General features: G+C 32.8%; 1 protein-coding gene across 6 annotated transcripts in view; it reads left to right on the top strand.

Moving 5' to 3' along the window:
• Vinc (vinculin) overlaps window positions 1–16,518 on the top strand; it is an 81,882-nt gene that overhangs the window by 22,253 nt on the left and 43,111 nt on the right. For all 6 annotated transcript variants that reach the window (XM_071594330.1, XM_071594329.1, XM_071594326.1 and 3 more), the window contains exons 6-12: window positions 77–276; window positions 1,442–1,633; window positions 3,104–3,343; window positions 12,066–12,202; window positions 12,578–12,708; window positions 13,796–13,947; window positions 15,476–15,653. In XM_071594330.1, coding sequence (XP_071450431.1) covers window positions 77–276; window positions 1,442–1,633; window positions 3,104–3,343; window positions 12,066–12,202; window positions 12,578–12,708; window positions 13,796–13,947; window positions 15,476–15,653 — 1,230 coding nt within the window. The remainder of the gene's footprint in view (window positions 1–76; window positions 277–1,441; window positions 1,634–3,103; window positions 3,344–12,065; window positions 12,203–12,577; window positions 12,709–13,795; window positions 13,948–15,475; window positions 15,654–16,518) is intronic.

Raw genomic sequence — 16,518 nt, 5'->3', positions numbered from 1 at the left:
ACGTATGGGTATACGAGATGCATAATATTTATTTTAATTTTTCTGTTGGTTGAGTAATATTTATTGTTTTAAACAGGTGGGAAAGGTGCAGAAGAAGCTGCAGAGAATCGCAATTATCTTTCACAGAGGATGACAGATGAACTTAATGAAATTATACGTGTTCTTCAGCTGACAACTTATGATGAAGATGAGTGGGAAGCTGATGATCTCACAGTTATGAAAAGATCTCTTAATGCCATTCAAGGAAAAATGCAAGCAGCTCATGATTGGCTGGAGGTATTATGAACTTCTTTTTATTTCTTAATCCTGGAAAATCGAGCATGATAGTTTAATAGACAACAGAAATTTTCTTCCTATAAATACAAGCATATTTATGAAAGACATTTCTTTTGGTGCCAAGTTCATTCTCAGATATTTTCTTTTGGCACTGCCATGCTCATGACATGGAGCATAAACCTTTTTTGTTTGCACAATTTCATTAAAGGTAATCATAATTTTAATATTATTTTTCCAAAGTACTAGGTATTATTAATTTTATCTTTTTATAATTGTGGCTAGGCTTTATGAGTGGATGTTGGAAGAATTTAAGGGTAGGGGGTAGTTAGGATATAAATAGAAATATTGGTGAGGAAGATGGAGGAAAAGGAAGAACATTTGTATTGCATGAAGTCTAGTGGAAAGTTTGATGGAATGAATAAATGTGTGTAGAGCAAAAGGTGTTATGTATTGAACAGACCCCCTAAAGAATTACCATAAATTTCAAAATTATGAATTTTAGTTTTGAAAAAAAATGTTCATAACATTAAAAATGTATGAGAAAAAGTACAAAAATCTAATTGAGGAAATGTTTAAGGCATCAGGTATTCTCATAAACCAGAAGTGCCCTAGAACTCCATGACATTAAGAAAAATTCAAAGCTGGTTACATCAGTACAGGTCACATGTATGGGAAGGAAGGTCCCGATTCCCCAAAATGAGTGAAAGGGTAGCATATGTTTGCAGATTGCATCTTTGGTAAGTGATCATCTTTGTTCAACTTAAAGGTGATGCAGGGTCACTTATCATCATATCTTATGATGGGAAATTCATCAACAGGAGTTTACAATCAGGAATAAGAATCCCCAATAACAGAAGAGCATGGCCATATTTTTCAATTAAATACTTTTTCAGGGTTTAGAAGAATGTCTCTGATCAGTATCTCATTCAGCAAGTCATCTTTCTGTCCCCCAATCCTCTTCATTCTAACCAATGCATTCCAACCTTCCCCTGCTGTCTCTACTTCCTTCTGCATTCCAAGGACCTAATTTCACTGTGAGATGTGATAGCTTTTAGAGACCATCCCAAGTCTTTGTCTTAATTGGTGCTTTCCAGTGTTAAGTGTTTAAGAGCTGGGTGAAGAGTTCTTTACATTTTCATGACATGTGTTCCATTTATTATTCAAGGATCCCCTGGCATTGAGGGGTGGTGTAGGTGAAAAGAGTGTACGGCAAATCTTAGAGCAAGCGATGAGAGTTTGTGAAAGAAGTGGAGGATCTGCAGAGGGCGAAGCTGTTGGAAAGCTTGTTGGTGACATTTCATCCATGACAGATGCATTGTGTCAGCTGCGTCAGGAAGGAAAAGGCGCATCCCCTCAGGTGAGATTATCCCTTCCTGTAATACATTTGAATCATGGAAATAGTTAAATCCTATTAAAAAAGACTATTTTAGATTATTCTCCTTAATTTTCATAATAATTACTTGATATTAAATTTTAAATGATAGAATTAATTGAAAACGAAAACATAAATGTATGCAAAAACTTAAATCAAAGATTGTTTTTAATGTTTGAAAAAAAAAATGAACTGTGCTCCACACTGTAAATCAACCCAGGTTTTAGTCATGATCACGACCTTGACTATTGTATCTGGAGCGTACAGATATTGATTGTGAACAATATAGAATGCCATAATGAGAATCCTTGATGTTTAGTTCTGTTTCAAGTTCATTAACAGTATTTATAAAGTCACTTTAGGTGATGTTAGTTTACTCTTAAAAGATGCATTCCACTACATAATGTATTCCATACATTCTCTAAATGTGCACCCTTGAATAGACTGATATTTAAGTGGTTTTGTATTTCATTATTGTGAACTTTTTGTGTGGCGAGGAAAATATGGAAATGTCAAATCAATTTTAATCATATAAATTCTCATCTCTCTAGACATTATTTGAAATGCCTGTATTGAAATAACTACGGTAAACTCTCAATTATTTGTGCTAATGGCTGCATGATGAAGCAGGGATTATCGAAAAACACGAATTACAGAAATATGCAGAAAATGTGGTGGTGATATGTAAAGGAACTTGATTTTTTCATTCTATGTTATTGATTGCTGTTTTTTAGCAAATAAAAGTAATTTTTTCCCATTTTTCAACCATTTTACAAAGGTGAAATTATAGTTTTACAAAAACACAAAACTATCATGAAGTGAATAGCAGACCCTATTTTCCTCAGAAAACTAAACCAATCATGAGGGTAGGAAAAACAAATGATGGGCAAAGGACGAAATGTTAAAAATAACGCTAATGCAAATTTGTACTCTTCATATGCCATTGATAAAAATAATGCATTGTAGATATTTAATAACTTCTTTATGGCATAGTAAAACTTGTGTTTGCTCACCTTAACGGAGAATATGGAATTTAAGGGCTAATGAATGCGAAGAAAACAATGATGGGAAAGTATGGACAGTTCACAAATGTCTAAATTAAAACAGTATATACTGTTGACAACATTTAATTTTGTGGCATTGAAAACTGTGAAGAAATCTGAGATTTTCAAAAAGTATATCAAAGTTTCAAAGCATTTAATTATGTTGACAATTTTAATTTAATAAAAATTTCAAGGTGCTGGGAAGAGAGTAGCACAGATAATCAGCAAAATAGATAATCCGCACACTGATAATCAAGAGTTTACTGTAGTTCCTATGTGGATCTCTGAAGTAATGTTTTGGGTCCATTTCCATACTTTTAACTGTTTAATGAAATAATTAAATTAAATGTCCGTTAAGATTTTTTTAAAGTTTTAAATTATATCAAACAGTGAAAAATACTTAAAATTTCAGGCTCACAGCTTATCCAGAGCCATACAAGGAAAGTTAGCAGACTTGCAGCGGTTGGTGGCCACAACAGTTACCAGTACTGAGCGTGGACCTGGGGGCTGGGGTGGTGGTGGTAGACAGCAGCCAGCACACACCGTCTGGGGAAGACTAGAGCAGGCACGCCGTTGGCTTGAGAACCCAGCGTTGGATGATAGGGGACTTGGGCGACGTGCTATAGCTCTCATTGTTGAAGAAGGCAAAAAAGTAAGTACTGATGCCCACTTAGCTATTGCTTTGGATTAATATAAGATTATCATAACAATATATTTTAAGGCGTATAAGATGCATTATTTTTCCTAAATAAGTCGTTGAAATATAATCCCAGTCACATTATTACTAATTGCTGTTATGGTAGAATGTGAATGTCTGACTAGGAGAAAGTGTTCCCCCTGATATTGTTTTGATGGTATTTAAGCTGTATTAAATTTAATAGTAACATTTTTACTCCACAGTTATTGCTACTTTTTATTGTGATAAAAATAAATTGAAAAATATTATTGCTGATGACTGAAATGATTACTTCAAAAATTAGCGTCTGATGTTATGTATCTTCTGAATTCTTCTGTAAGATTGTCTAGACTATCAGCTTTGGAATGCTTGTCGTTTATTTTGAACATGATTTGAGCAGTAAAAAATTATTTAAGCCGACATTGTTTTTGGACATGCACAACATTTATAAAATGTACATTGATTCTTGTACGTTGATGTTATAAACTGCAGATTACCATAAAAGGATACTCACTGGAACTTTTTCTTGTGTATTTTTTGTCTTTCTCCCCTTGCTAGCACCATATATTGTGCATAAAGCAATTGTCTTTTGTTTTATTCTTTCACAAACCTGTTTTTCATCATATACTATATATTCGAGTTGTGTGTATTGATCGGGGATCAATATAAGCCTCCTATTTCTTTCTTAAATTTTCCTTACTGAAACTTAAGAGCTGCTATATGCTCACCCTACAGCCTTGTGCTTTATTTGTAATATTAACTATGGTTGCTAACTTCTCCAATTTTCTACTCTAACCCGTGAATGAATTTTCTCTTGGCCTTTCTAGGAGTAGAAAATTGAGCATTTTCTGAATTCTTTTGTATCCAACTGTTCTGTGTCTTGAGTTTTGCCAGACTTTGTTTCATGCACACAAAAAGACAGTAAGCTGCAGCTTGCATCCTAGATGTTTGAGTAAATGCATCTACTGGAAAAAAATATTTGCATGCAAAGTGAGTTCAAATTTGATTGTGGATGCACACAGTGGGGATTCATCCTAAATAGATCATAAACACTCAAGAAAATCATTTCCGATATGAGAGCACTCGATCTCAAGACACATTTATAAATACAAAATCAGATCTATACTGGCGGTGAATAGTATTAGATGCAGTCTCTCATTGGGAGCATAAACCAGTGTCAGAGACAGAAAATATTTCTTAAAAAAAAGAGGACTAGGTCCTTCTTCAGCATGCAATGCATGTTGCAGATTGAGTTAAGATGATCTGGTGTTCTTATTGGTATTATGTGTCAATAATTTGAGATCTGGTAACTTCCTAATAGACAATTCCTTATAAATTAATTTTTTCATAATAACCTAAAAACTGTCCCTTGAAAATATTTTCAAGTTGAAAAAGCAATATCAAGTCCTGGAGAAACAACTTGGTCAGCTTCATTTATAATACCTAAATTGTCTTCATCTATTAATTCAATAGTTTAAGTAGTGTGCACTCAAAAAAACATCAAAATTTTGCATAGATATTTTTCATTTTTATTTCTTATTGCAATGCAAGGCTGACTATCATGTATCTGATACACATTGCATTACACACTGAATTATTGCCCAAAAAAATTATAAATATTTTGCTTAGAGTGATATCTAATGTGCAGTTCAATGTCAATTGTCACAAATGTATGCGAGAATATTTAGTGGAAGCACAGGGCACTAACCTTACCATGTGTATTTTAACTCTAGAAACAATTAAACATGAACTAAATACATGACTAATAAAATTGAATTTTTTTGACAGCAAATCTCAAATTCTTATGTCACATTTTAAGTCATGACTGTTCCTAGTTAAGTCTATTCAGTTACTTAATGGCAGCTTTTAAATCAATTGTATTCACCTTTCTGTTGTTGTGTCATCATTGTCCTTATGATATTTTATCAGTATTAGAAAGAAAAGAACCTCTTCCAGAATGACCAATATTTTTCCTTGAGTATGTACATTCCCCAATTTATTTTATACCATATCAGAATACATTTTGATAGCTATAGCTAAGTGATCTCTTGGGGTAAGTTTCATACATCCACTACCAAGATCATAGAAAGAAGATACTCTTCTTAGTCTTAAGAAATATTTGCATTCAAAGAACTGTGGTAAATGCAAAAACGAGTACTTTAGCTGACTTGTCAATTGATGTGCACAAAAAATGTTTAGGTCTCTAGGATTTCTTGTTGTTTAAAAACTATTTGCTGAAGGCCTGAAAATGTAACTATTTTGATGAGAGCAAGATAAAATGTGGAAGTGCCTATTTAACAGCTTGTGCATAATGCTGTCTTCCACTGAAATAGACCTCTTTATTTCAATTATTTATGATTTTTTCAAAATTCCTTGCATAGAGTTAAACTATTTTTTGAAGTTAAGGTCAAATTTTGCTGGGTAGGAGTTTTGTTGTTTAGGAGTTATGTTCCAAATAGATTTTTTACATGCATTCCATATGCTGCAGTAACTGGACAGATGTCATACTATATGACTATTGAGATTTTTTTAATTAGAGGTTAATTAGCTAGAGGTTTTATTGTATTTCCTAAGAACTTTAAGCATTTATTTTCGTCAAATTTAGGAAGGTACTGTTCAGTTAATCGCATGAGATGAACTTTATGAAATTTCTCCTAGAGACCTTACGCATCTCTCCTAAAATGTATCCTGAAAAATTGTTAACATTGCCATATTTTAAGCACATTAATAAACTTTGGGACCACGTGTACTTATTTTTGGTCATGACTGCATCACAACGTGTGAAAACCCATTGAATAGCATGTTTGATTACTGATGAGAGTAACCCAATTTCAAAACCTCATGATACCTGTGGAATTCCTTAGACTCCCAAGTTATTGGTTTTGTGATTTTAGGAGAAACCACTGGTAGGATGGACATGGATGGATGAGATATGGTTGAATATTTGATAAAATGTTGGAAAATTACATTAAAGAAAAGTTAGGAAGTGCTTTAAAGTATTGCAGATCCTATCGTTAGAAGTCATAAGGCAACTGTATTGAATCCCCAAGGTTGATTTTGTTTTATTTCCTGAACCTGTGAGCCACTTTTCTGAGGTGCATCACTGGAATGCCTTCGAAGGTACAAAACAGTTACTATTGTTTTAATTCAATGGTCATCCCACTTAGTGAGGATGCTCAAAATAATCAAATTTGCTCAGTATCCATTAGGTGTTTGCCCACTGTCTTGAGAGACACAATGATATTAACTTGAGTGTGATATAATTGTGTATTAAGAATTAAGGATTATATTTCCAGTCACAGTTTTTTTTTAAAGAAAAGCTGTATGGCCAATCAAAACAAAGATGTTCATAGAACTCAGATTTTAATATACACTCAAGTTACTAGTCCAAATAAATTAGAATTATAAATTTATGAAAAGCACATAGTAAGATAATTTTTGTGTGACCTATAGTATAAGTTCAAAGACTTGATGATTTCACATTTATCATACCATGATTTGTCTGGAGATATTCATAACTTTTTTCCTGTTAAATGGTGAAGCTCCTCATCAGAACTACATATTAGTACTGTTCTTTCATTAGAATGTTTTAACTTTTGTTTGTTTAATGTTTCAATTTTGGCATGCATTGAAAGTGGTCTTGTTATCTTTTAGTTAATGGGTGTTTATCTTAAAACTTAAGTGTATCGTTTATTTTATCTTGGAAGGCCAAAGTAATGGCCATGAAAGGAAATTGACAAGAAAGGTAAACAAAAGTAATTAATATAATATGTGTGCTGTCAATGATGTGTTTCTTTTCAATTTTGTTGAAGTTATAGATAAACTCTTCCATATGTTTTCTAATGTGCAATTCTTCCACCTGTGTACCACTACAACTTTAGCTTCTAAAATCCTTTTTGTTCATTTTTTATGAAGTTGATATCAATTTTGCCCCTGGAAATATAAATGTAAGCATCATGGAAGAAATAAACTGTCTTTCAGTCTTTAATTTTGTTTTCATCGTGCATCCAAACTTCTACAGTCATCGCATGCCCTTATAATTAACGACCACCTACTTGGTGAGACATACCCAAAACTATTTATACATGTGAAATGGATTTGTGTTTATTTCTATTGCTTAATTGTTAAAAATATTATTTCTGAGGGAAGCAGTGTACTCTGTAAGGCCAAGTGAAGCCCTCCTAAGCAGTGAACTGCATGAGGTTGTCTCTTTCGCTAATTTCTTATTCTTATGTTTGGTCACTGATTGGTGGATTTCTGACCCCTGCTCTCATTGTCTGGAGGATAACAAGAAGGTCAGTCTGGAGAATATACCAGATGTTATAGATGACCCATAGAAGATAGACACTGGACCTTGCACAAAATAGTTGAATAGAAAAGCACTGCTAGACATGATTGCACCTTCTCTTTCCTTGCCTCGATTTGATGAGTGGTCACATGGAGGCATCCATTCTCTTCCCCGGCAGAAGTCCACTGTTATAATTTAGTTCATTCTCTAAAAACTAAGGTAGTCTCAGATAACATGAGTTCACTTGATACAACAATTACATAAAACATGGGCCAATAAATATGTTCTGTTTTTATACATCACATAAAATTATTGCTTATTACTGTAATGCATTTGAATTCAATTTATTGTCAATCCTGTCTTGCTGAAAAATGTACGTAAATATCTCTAATTAACATAATTTAATAATTCTAGTTGTTGTGTCACAGATTTTTGGAAGCCTAAATCTGACGTGTTATTCATGTATGTCCCAAAAATGTTTCACTCTCCAGTTTGATGCTATAATTTTTCTATATGTAGTACTTCTTAAAATTTTCCTGGTACTACATATAAAGTTATATTGAATACTGAGATTCCATTTCTAAATACCAAAATATTTATTTAGGTAATTGATAGTGAAATAGTACCATAATTTTTTTGTTATATATCACATGCACCCATGCTTACATGAACAAAATTTTTAAAAAAGTATCACCCTATATTCTTTACAGTAGTGTCAATTGCTATTGGCCATTGAAGGTAAAGTGCCCCTGGATAATAAAAAATAAGTTATTGGATACAAAGTATGTGCAGAAACAAATATGGTAAAGAAGGGTAGGTTCCCTTATCTATTTATATTTTGTGTCAGGAAAGGGGGAAAGGTCAAGTTGTGTACCTGTAAGAAGGAAGGGTGATTGGTGGCTAGAAAAATTGAATTAGGGGATCGGATGGTGCGGTGACTAACTTACTGGCTTATTTTTTAGTGGTATCCCAATCACTACTTGAGGTGCTTCATGGAGGGCACTTTGAGTGAGTAAGCCATCCGTCGGGTGGGACGTTAAGCTGTGAACCCCTTGGCACCTTTTGTTAAGAGTAGGCTAATGCTGGGTTTCTCTCCGGCATTCATTCTTTCCCACATCCCCAATGGTGCAAATGACCTCGGCTGTTGGTCGCCTCCCCTAAATACTACTATTCCTAAAAATTGATTGTATCATTAATTAAAATATAGGTGTCTTATAATGGGAGCCTATTATAATCAGAAAAGTATGTAATATACATAATGTTATATATTTATGAAAACTCTTAAAATAGTAACATAAACTGTAATGTAGTAAAATGTATTCATTTTAATAGTATGCTATTTTTTCTTCTTTCATCGCTCATTAAATATTCATGTTGCCTTTTATGCTGTAGCAAAGTCATGCTACAGTTTTTCACTAAACACAACTTTGTTTACACATGTATATCTCATGTTAACCTGAAACTACCTGTAAAATGTGTATTCTTTCATGTTTTGATTCTGTAGATACGTACTTTCTTACATTTCCTTCGTTGTTATTTCTACTTTACCATTGCCAATGTTTAAAATGTGAAACGTTAAGAGTAGTAGACGCATGACATCATGAAATATGAATCAGTGCAGGTTCATGTGTACATTTTGGAAACCCTCTCTTTGCTTTCATTCTAATTTTACAGGAACCAAGTATCTCTTTGGGAAGTTCATAGTCTTATGCAAGTTAATCAGGACATTATAAATAGGTACCCTCTCTACTGTTGATTGATTGATTGTCAATAGGAAACAGTTGTTCAACATTTGATTTCAAAAATGAATGTCCCTTGATTTAACCCTAATTCAATCATATTTCAATGAGTTTTGTTCTATATTTTTCATTGATGATGCTTATTAGAAATATTCTGTTAACAGTATTGTAAGTTATTCCCAATCTTAGATTTTTTTCCTGGTCCCCCTGGCTAGTATTGCTTAGTAGTAGGTAATGGAGACATTGCTTTCTCAGTATAAATGTAAATCAGGTTATGCAATATACAGCCCATGGATGAATATTTGTGAAGTGATGCTGAGTGGAAATTTAATTTGCATTTCGTGCACCTAAATGGCGTACATTCAACATATCACTAACTTTCAAGATTTCCTGCCTCCACTTTCTCTGCCTTTTTAAATTTTCCCCAATAATTTCCTCCCTTTGCCAACCCTATTTAGAACCTAAGTCTTCATCTCTGTCCAACATATTGTCTTCATTCTCCACCATACTGGCATCTCAACAACCCTCAATATTTACTCATCCTTTTGTCTCTCTCTCACACCCATAAAGCCCTAGTTTGCATAGGGAAAGTATTTCATTTTGAGAACACTTCACTACCTGGAATGGTCTACATAGAATGAGATCTCTGGAACATGTTCAGACCATTGATAATTTTTGTGGCAGGTTATTTCATGCGGTATGAATATTTGACAGTTTGAAATTTTTTTGAAAGCCCAAAAAAATTATTTATATATGTGTTATTAGATTTTTTGTTGAATTTTATTTCATGTAAGTCAATAAAATTTTATTCTCAGGGTACCAACTGGTACTGGAATCATAAAGGATGTATTTTACATTCTGGGAAAATAATGGAACTTTAAATCACATACTGGGAAAATAAGGTGAAATTCAGTTAAATGGAGAAAGTAGTATGCTGTCGATTTTGTCATCTTTTGGTCGTAAAGTTAAATGGATAAATAAATTGATGCTGAAAATTGTCTTCTAAAAGCAGAACAAGGTGGTATAAAATTTTCGACCCTTACCAATATATAAATGGTAAGCAATACCTAATTCTGCTTCTATATTATAATCCCTTGTAAGTTGTCAGTGTCGAATATATTTTTACAGTAATGGGCATCAATTGGCATGGTCTTGATGGTAGATTTCCTTTTTAGCTTTTCTCTCTCTCCGTACACATTAAAGTAAAATTCTAAAATAAGTGAGAAAATTAAAATGAGCAACTGCTGAAATGATACCATTTTTCAGAATGTTTTTTGGTTCCACTTTATTACTTATTTTAAGGAATTGTTTATATATCTTCCCATTTTTAGTTCCTATTTGAACTTCATCCTTAGGTTAAAGTTTGGTTACCATCCTTCCAAGATTTTTGGCTTGATGTACTAATGAAGTATCAATTATTATGATTGATTTTGGAATAAAATACTTTGTGCTTTGCATGCTTTTCAAAGCTGATAAAAATCTTAGTTCCCCGAGTACATGCCTATAGTTTGTTATCATTGTTGTCACATTTTAACTTTTTCTACCTAAAGATAACTGTTTCCAAATGTAATTTTCAAGCACAGCAAACTGTTTTATAAGAATAATCAAATATAGTACAGATTGATTGTAGTGGATAAAAGTTATTTTCATGAAACACCAAATGAATTGGTATCCTTTTGTGTTTTATGAAAACAATGTCCAACAAACTTAAAACATCAAAACTTAGCATGAATTGAATTTTTACAAATATTTGACATTTTCTTATTAAGTATGAACTTTGTTGTAAGGAGTACTCTCTTCATGCCTTTTATGTAGTAAATTAGTTAATAAAATTACCTGTCAGTTGTAGCAAAAACCATCACACAGTACTTATAGTTTTACTACATTTTAGTGGTAATAGAAACAAGGGATATTGCCCCAGCTTAATTGCTAATGCTTTATTTTCAGGATAACCTGCATTATTTGTAGAGTTATGGTTGAGGAGGTGGATTGCCTTATCATTTCCCTAGTGTATTTATATGTACATAACCAATGTAATTCTAATTTTTATGCAAGTTGCATGAAATCATAAATGGTGTTTAGTGAATGAAATTAAATGTTTCATAATTCAATCATGATAATTGAAAACAAGTCTACCGAAAGTTTGAATAAATTTAAAAAGGCAAAATAGGGACTTAATGTAAGAAAAACCATGGCTGAATAAGATTGACTTTACAGTAATTGCAACTCTGGTCACTATTTAATTATATTTACATGCATTCATGAACAAAAGAACTAGTATCACTGTAATTGCATGTTAAATTTTTACAATTAATTCAAAATAGCAGTCAAGAAGTAGCATAGTTCATAATTCCTTGAATTTATGTTGACTAATATGCTCATAGGTTCCTATCAGAATTAAATTATACTTACAACTTGATCTTTAGGGAATACATAGATAAAATTCAATTCAAAACAATGATGCTTCCCAGCTCAAAGAAGCTCTTATTAAATATTTATTTTGATAAGAATAATGCTAATCTATTTGAATTTTGCTTCAGAAAGAGAACTACATTTATTTCAGTATATTTCAAGTATTACATTTAGCTCTTTTTCTTTGGAATCCTTTGGACATGTCTATTATAGAAGCATTTGTATCAATTCATTATCACTTTGATATGCATTCACTTAGGTTGCAGATGGTCTACCTGGAACAGAAAGAGCTGGAATTCTGGCCTTATGTGATGAGGTGGACTCCTTGTCTCGTCAACTAGCTGACTACTGCAGGCATGGGCAGGCTTCATCACCTCAGGCACAAGCAATTGGAAGGTACTAATGGAACACATTATTAAATTATAATTTTTATGTAAGATATATCTAAATTATCAACTTTGATTTATGGCACTTCCTAGATGAAAAGTATGTAGTTACTGTGCATTAAATATTTTGACCACAGAGTTAGTTATTGTCGTTTTTCAGCTCAAAACAGCTCCAAGAGATATGAGCGTCAATGATTATCCATAATATGTCACCAAAACTGTCTAATGTCCTTGGGGAAAAATATCTTGAATTGAAACTCTATATTTTGTCAGTTTAAAGTTTATATTAAGTGTGCCATCTTGGTATTTATATGTAAGATTTTAAAACAATGTATTATCCCTTCTAAGCTTTATGGGGTACTTTTTGGCCTATTTATTTTTCCAGAGCATTATCTCAGAAACTTCATGATCTAAAAAGTCGGATTCAGAGTGCAGTTGTCAGCAGAGTTGTTGAAGATTTTATTGATGTTGGTACTCCCTTGAAACAGTTTACTGATGCAGTACTTGCTCCTGAAGGTAAATTTACTCATTTCCCAAGAAAATTGGATTTATCTCTTTTAAATCTTCAAAATATATTCTACTATGTATAGTTTATTCTTGAAAAATAGGGATAAATATGTTAGTATGGATAAATTACTAGGAAAAGGCTTCATGAAAACCATTAGCAGAGTAATGTATAAATAATAGGTCACTGTGATTGAAAAAACCATCCTTCAGAATATTGTTGATTGCATTTTAATATTCTTTAACCATTCCATTAACTATCAATGCAGTGATCTGGAAATGTATTCTAGCCCATGGAGCATGCATATTTTGTATACATAATAATTCCTATTAATCATGCAATCAAAACGTATAGAATAGTCTCTATTTATTGCATCATTTATTGATTTATTGGAAAAAAAACAAAATTTTCTAGTGTGTATCATAATAATTTTAGCTTTTATTTCTGTTCGTTGGGAAGTATCATAGAAAATATCGAAATAAATGATATGTTGAACGAGAACATAAAGAGATACAAATGAGAGTTTACAGTGTTTGTACATAGCATATGTATAGATAATATATCGCATAAGTCAGGCATGTTGACAGGTAGTACTTACTAATTTCTTGAAATTTGTTGAACTTATAATGTATGTACTTTCATTTGAGGAAGTATTGTTAGATTTTATTGAAAGTTGAAATTTATGCTATTGGTGTGATTTCAGAAGAGATTTTATTGACTAACTTATGATAACCGAGGCTGTGTTATGTGGACCCTCCCAAGATAAGAATAGGGAACAATGATTAAAATACATATTTCCACATTTACCTGATTAATAGGGATTTATTTAGTGGTTGTTGAGGAAGAATTTGGGGCTTAGAGTAGCAAATAAACCATAGGTTGCTTTGGAAATAAGGGACTACCTGGGGTGCAGTGAGGAAGTTATATTATAGCCCATTTTTGGGCTTTTTTTAGTAGCAAGAATGCCTTTATAGTAAGGCCTATATGTTCCAAGAACATTTTATTCATCACTTTGAGTTAATATAATTTTTTTACTAATAATTTTATAGTTTTTGTACATTTTATTGATATATAACATGCAATATTGTTGAAAAACAGGTGCACCAGGAAGAGAGCAGAATTTTGCAGATAAAGCTTCAGCTCTTAAGCAGTTTTCTGGCAGGGCTGCTAGAACTGCAAGGATGGTGGCTGCTGGTGGTAGTGGCGGTAATAAAAAGCTTGCAGAGGCTCTCTTGGCATCAGCCAATCAGGTTTGTTTTATTTTAATTATTCACTAGTTTATCTGAATATTTGTGTTGGGTTAATCAATATTCAAATAAGAACATTGCTGCTTTCTTAAAAGAAGAATTGTTCATATTAAATGAAGATACATTTAACTAAAATGATTTTTTTGATTTACCAACTGGACTGATTCTTGGCCAGTAAAATTTTGAACATTTATTTAGACATGGCCCTATTGCAGAGAGTTTGATGTACATAATCTATTCATTCATGCATATAAGAGAGTTAAGAATATAAATGGAAAATTATGTGTCATTACCAATTACTGAATTTCATGAATATTAGTTCTCTGAGGTACACAATTTGATTTCAATTAAATATTACCTTTTTAGAAGGCCTATTATTTAAATTCAAGATTTTCTCTGTGTTTAAATTTCAGGTACAATTGATTGGGGTTGGCTTTTTTTTAGAAGTAATTCTGACAAAATTATTCATCTTAAATGCCAAAAATTAAAAATTCTTTATCTTTCCATCATTATTTGGCACTCAATCATAGAAGTTAGGTTTAAATGGACACAAACTTGACACTACATTTATTAGCCCCTCATGACATAACACACCCTGACATCCCAAACTACGATAAACCCTTCTTCAATTCTACATACATTCTACCTTCCTTAATTCTGTCCAGTATGCTTATCCCTTTCCTCCCCTACATTTGTTACCATACGTTCTTCCCTCATTCACAGTCTTCAACATTTCATCGCCAATTAAAATGCTTCTACTTCCCACCGTCCTGCCTACTCCGTTTTCACTTTCTTCTTCATTAAAATATTGCTGAGGTTTCAGTGTTAATAATATATTTACTTACATAATTGCCATCATTGTCCTTTGAGATGGGGTAAAGATGCCCACTTATATTCAATTATATAGAACACCTTTACCAAATGCAGTGAATAGAGTGCTGGGCTACCAACTGGAAGGCCATGGTTTAATTCCTGGGCTTCAGTTCTTCTGGGCATTCTCAGCTTCACCCAATCTATGTAATTTTGTGGTTACCAGATCTAACTGGGACACCATAGACAATTTAGGGAAAGGCATCGGCCTCCCTAATCTGATATGTGAATTTCACATGCCATTGGGCTTAGTGCTAAGTGTGCTCTAACCAACCTTTGGCTTGATAACTGTGATTGATTTTTATTCTTCCAGTGGGGAGGGGTAGCTGCAAAAACAGCTGCATACTGATGAAAACTTTTGAAATGGCCAATTCGCTTGAAAACATGAAATTTTAAGGTTGAATTCAAATGTACTCAGCTCTATATTTCTGAGTGGCTTTTTAGCAAAGTTGTAGCCAACCACTGTTTAATTCTGTTCACCAGCCTCACTGGTGATATCATAACATCCTTGCCTGCTAATTAAGTAATATCAGGTTCTGTTACTGCCTATGTGGATTTTACTCCACCTAGGTCTTGGATGTGTATATTTGTCTGTGATATAATTTCATATTTATAGTTCATTGTTTGGACCTTTTTACATTTTTATTGCTCTCAATTATAGTTGGAGAGTTTGACTCCTCAGCTAGTAAGTGCTGGTCGCATCCGAATGGCTTATCCATCAAGTAAAGCAGCTGATGAGCATTTTGGTAATCTCAGAACACAATATGCCGATTGTGTGCACCATGCAAGAACTCTGTGTGATGAAGCAACTGATTCTGCTGAGTTCATCAAATTATCTGGTGAGTCACAAAGCATTGGATTTATTTTGGTCATTTTTCTCCTGCTTTCATAGTACAAGGATAATATTCTTGGATATACAGGAAAAGGATCCTAGAAATAGGGTATATTTTTTTGAAATCCAAATGCATGCCATGTTGTTTGAATAAAACATTTAGGCCATACTCATCTTAACTGAAGGTGAAATCAATCTACCACCAAGTCAGTAAATCATCAAAGTCATAATCTTTGTCTTTGTTTTACCTATGGAAAAATTGCTTTATGTTATTGTTGATTTATTCGATTATATTTTAATGTCAAATACAGGTCTTATAAATTCTTCTTTCATGAGTGGTGTGCATATTTCACTCACCCCTTATGGTGGAGAGTGCATAACACCTGGTTCTATGTCTATCTTCACATTTCATATAAAATGTGAAAAATCAAAGTATTAAAACATGACAGTTGTGTGATATTATTAAAATATTTGTTGTATCACTAAAATTTGTTGTTGTATCACCACCATGGCATTTTTCTCTCTAAGCCAGAAGGTAATTCCAGTGTGTTCTTGCGCTGGCCTCATAGGAGAAAATTTTACTTCGAAACCAAAAAGTGATGCGGATAAAGCCTAGAGACATGAATATGAAATATTTTTGATTTAAAAAGATTTTGCATTCTTTAGTCCATATTTACTATAATTGTTGACTTACCTGGTGCCTAGTTTTGTGTAATCGCTCAAGCTTCTCCACTTATTGTAAATTGTTTGAAATTTTTGCAGAGCTTCATTTCTACTATATTAATATCAAAATTATTTTATTTTGCTTTTGTCTTTTATAAGTGGTTATTTTGGAACTCCACTAAAATATTTGTTGTCTTTGGTGATTTCAG

Source organism: Hetaerina americana, unplaced genomic scaffold (genome assembly GCF_022747635.1).
Source record: "Hetaerina americana unplaced genomic scaffold, ioHetAmer1.1.p SCAF_6, whole genome shotgun sequence".
Lineage (NCBI taxonomy): Eukaryota > Metazoa > Arthropoda > Insecta > Odonata > Calopterygidae > Hetaerina > Hetaerina americana.
Note: the sequence above shows the minus strand (reverse complement) of the source record. Positions and strands in the feature narration are given on the sequence as shown.